This window comes from Sinocyclocheilus grahami, unplaced genomic scaffold (assembly GCF_001515645.1).
Source record: "Sinocyclocheilus grahami isolate Dianchi unplaced genomic scaffold, SAMN03320097.WGS_v1.1 scaffold1037.1, whole genome shotgun sequence".
NCBI classification, from domain to species: Eukaryota; Metazoa; Chordata; class Actinopteri; order Cypriniformes; family Cyprinidae; genus Sinocyclocheilus; species Sinocyclocheilus grahami.
This window is the reverse complement of record NW_015506216.1, coordinates 401,645-405,116: the sequence shown is the minus strand read 5'-3', so window position 1 is coordinate 405,116 and position 3,472 is coordinate 401,645. Positions and strand designations below refer to the sequence as shown.

The 3,472-nt window shown below is 36.7% G+C and overlaps 1 protein-coding gene across 1 annotated transcript in view; it reads left to right on the top strand.

Annotated features, from left to right (window-relative positions):
- Window positions 1–3,002, top strand: part of LOC107565973 (geranylgeranyl transferase type-2 subunit alpha-like) — a 23,747-nt gene extending 20,745 nt beyond the window's left edge. Inside the window, exons 15-16 of the mRNA XM_016251317.1 lie at window positions 2,269–2,382; window positions 2,528–3,002. Coding sequence (XP_016106803.1) covers window positions 2,269–2,382; window positions 2,528–2,779 — 366 coding nt within the window. The 3' untranslated portion in view covers window positions 2,780–3,002. The remainder of the gene's footprint in view (window positions 1–2,268; window positions 2,383–2,527) is intronic.
- Window positions 3,003–3,472: the final 470 nt, after the last annotated feature.

Genomic DNA, 3,472 nt, shown 5'->3' with positions numbered 1-3,472 from the left:
GTCACCGTCCTGAATGAGGCCGATGAGTGTGGTGTCGTCTGCAAACTTCAGGAGCTTGACAGAGGGGTCTTTAGAGGTGCAGTCGTTGGTGTAGAGGGAGAAGAGCAGTGGTGGACGCAGCCCTGAGGGGCACCAGTGCTGATCGTGAGAGTCCTAGATGTGAGTTTGCCCAGCCTCACTAGCTGCTGCCTGTCTGTCAGGAAGCTGGTGATCCACTGACAGATGGAGGTGGGCACAGAGAGCTGGGTGAGTTTGTCTGAGAGAAGGTCAGGCATGATGGTATTGAAGGCTGAACTGAAGTCCACAAATAAAATCCCTGCATAATTCCCAGGGTGTTGCAGGATGTAATGCAGTCCCATGTTGACTGCATCATCCACAGACGAGAGAGGATCCAGCAAGGGTCCAGTGATGTCCTTCAGGTAGGCCAGGACCAGTCTCTCAAATGACTTCATGACCACAGACATGAGAGCGACAGGTCTGTAGTCGTTAAGTCCTGTGATTTCGGGTGTTTTTGGGGACCGGAATGATGGTGGAGCGTTTGAAGCAGCAGGGAACTTCACACAGCTCCAGAGATCTGTTGAAGATCTGTTGAAATACACGTTATTGTGAACTTAATTCTTCATTCACTATCAAGGTTGTAAATGATTTTGAAAGAATTTCAGGTGTCTGTAGTGTCTCTCTCTTCCAGTGTTTTCACAGAGCCATCTACAGTGTTACTAGTGGCATCGTCAAGTAGGTTTCAAATCCTAGAATATATGAAAAATGAGAGCTAAAAAAATAATAATTTTTGTTTTATTTTACTTTCAAAACAATCAAGATTTGTTTAACTTATTTTTACTTTAGTTTTTATTTTAGTTTATTATTATTATTTACGGTTTACATTTTCATTTATGAAAACAATCTTGGTTAATGTGTGTTAATTGCTAAACATGTACATTTCTGAGTTTAGTTTTATTAAATTAAAATAACAACCTTAATGTCTAAATGTATTGTAAACATCATCAGGGTGTTTTAAAAAGGTCATGTCTTCATGTGTTTGTTTAATGAGTGTGACAGCATTGTTTAAATGTCTTCACCCGTGTGAAGAAACTGATGTTGCACATTAATGCGATGACAGAAACATGAGTAATGTACAGTAGTCTTGCTCAAGCATTGGCACGTGAGAGATAATAGTTGTTTGACTCTCTAAATCTTTGACTGGCATTATAGAGCACATTTTAAGTGTGATATCCTGTTAAAAATGTTTGTAATTGGGCCCAATTTGGACATTTTCACTTAGGGGTGTACTCACTTTTGTGGCCAGCGGTTTAGACATTAATGGCTGTGTGTTGAGTTATTTTGAGGGGACAGCAAATTTAGACTGTTATACAAGCTGTACACTCACTACTTTACATTGTAGCAAAGTGTCATTTCTTCAGTGTTGTCACATGAAAAGATATAATAAAATATTTACAAAAATGTGAGGGGTGTACTCACTTCTGTGAGATACTGTGTATATATATATGTGTGTGTGTAACTTTTGGAAGTTTTACTCCAGGTAGCAATAACATTATACAGTAACAGATACAGTAGATTTGGAGGTGGGAATTCAGCTTTTTATTTAATAAATCCCCATACATTCTTTGTTAGTTATTAGCTAAGTAGCATAAATACACACAAAAAATAACATTCGTATTTATATAAAAAAGTACCCTTTTTTCCCCATTTCCATTGTCATAATTTTGGGTGAATGTAATGAAAAGCTTTGTTGTGGGTGTATTTTATGATGTTGTTGTTGCTATATAATGAATGAATTTCAATGTGGCTTAAATTCTCTACCACACAAGGAATGACAAACTACAAATACTTAATGTTTCTGATTAATTAATTAATCTTTTTCTGGGTGTGCCTATTAAAGAGTTAAAAATTTGATTAAAAAAATTGATTTATGGTCAATATGCCATTATATAGAAACACCCAGGCTGGTGTTCTGGATGTACTCATTGTAAAAACATGCATATCTTGTTTCTATCAGCGTAGTGACAACAGCAGTCACACCCTGCTTATCAGACTACATAGATGAAAACAGGAATTCACCAATCCCTCATTCGTGCTTATTTTCTTGCGTTCAAACAGTCGCTCAGTTTTCAGAGTGTTTCTCTTGAGGCGTTTTGAAGTGTGGAGGCCTCTTCCATTCTTTTCAGTCAATGTTACAGTGCTTGAAATGAAAGATTAGCTTGAAATATCTTACAGTCAGACTTCTTTCTTTGTCTTTCATTCCTACAACAGAACCTGACGACCCTGTGTCACCTTGATCAGCTTCTCTTTGTGACTCACATCAACCTCTCCTCCAATCAGCTGCTGCGGCTGCCGCCTCAGTTTGCCATGCTGCAATGCCTTGAGGTGAACTGATGCTTCTTTCCTTCAGCATTTTCTACAACTAACTGTTACTCCGTCTTTCTTTTGAGTGATCACACTGGTAGCAGTGATGTAAATGGTGAAGGATGCTTCATGTGTTGTGGTTTAACGCCTCTGTCAACACACACAGGTGCTGGAGGCCGATGATAATGCCATTGAAAGTCTGGAGGGACTGTATCATCTGCCTAAACTAGAGGAAGTTTCTCTGAGGAACAATCGTATCCTTTTCTCCAAAAAATCCAAATGTTTTTATAAGAAACCCCTTTTCTGGTGTCAGAGCCAGTGCCTGATTTGGCCTTGTTTCAAGGATTCAGTATTCTCCATTAATAAACAGATACAGACATATAGCAGTGCCAAATTCTGTTACTCCCCTCTGTTTTAGAAAGCATTTGTTTTTTTTTTAAACCGCTACAGATTACATTACGAGGGTCACCAAATCCGACAAGGCAGCATAAGAAGTAAATCTCTTTCACACAGGAGGGCTTTAATGTTCTCTGAATTCACTCTGGTGTTGTCTAATCTCCTGTGTCATAGTCTAGAAAGCATTTTTTTAAGCTGCAAGACATTATTTTTTTTTGTCAAGGGTCTTTTCCAGACCCTTTATTTCCCCAAACCGTTTATAAAAAATAAAAAAAAACGGATTTGCAAATATTTTTTGAAATGATTATGAATGTTGTTAGTTATATTACTATATTATTATATTGCTAATAATATATAGTTGTTTTTGAAAGCAATAATTTTTTAGCGAAGATGCATTAAAATAAGCAAAAGTGACAAAGACATTTATAATGCTTCAAAAGATTTCGATTTCAGGTAAGTGCTGCCCTTTTGAAATGTATGTTCATCAAAACAATAAAAAAAAAATCAGTTTCCACAAAAATTATGTATATTATTATATTGTAAGTAAAGTAATGATAATATATAGTTGTTTTTGAAAGAGAACTTTATGAAACTCCTTTTGGAAAAATCATTGCTTCCACAAAAATATTCAGCATTTTCAACATTGATAATAATCAGAAATGTTTCTTGAGCAGCAAATCGGCATATTAGAATGATTTCTGAAGATCATGTGACT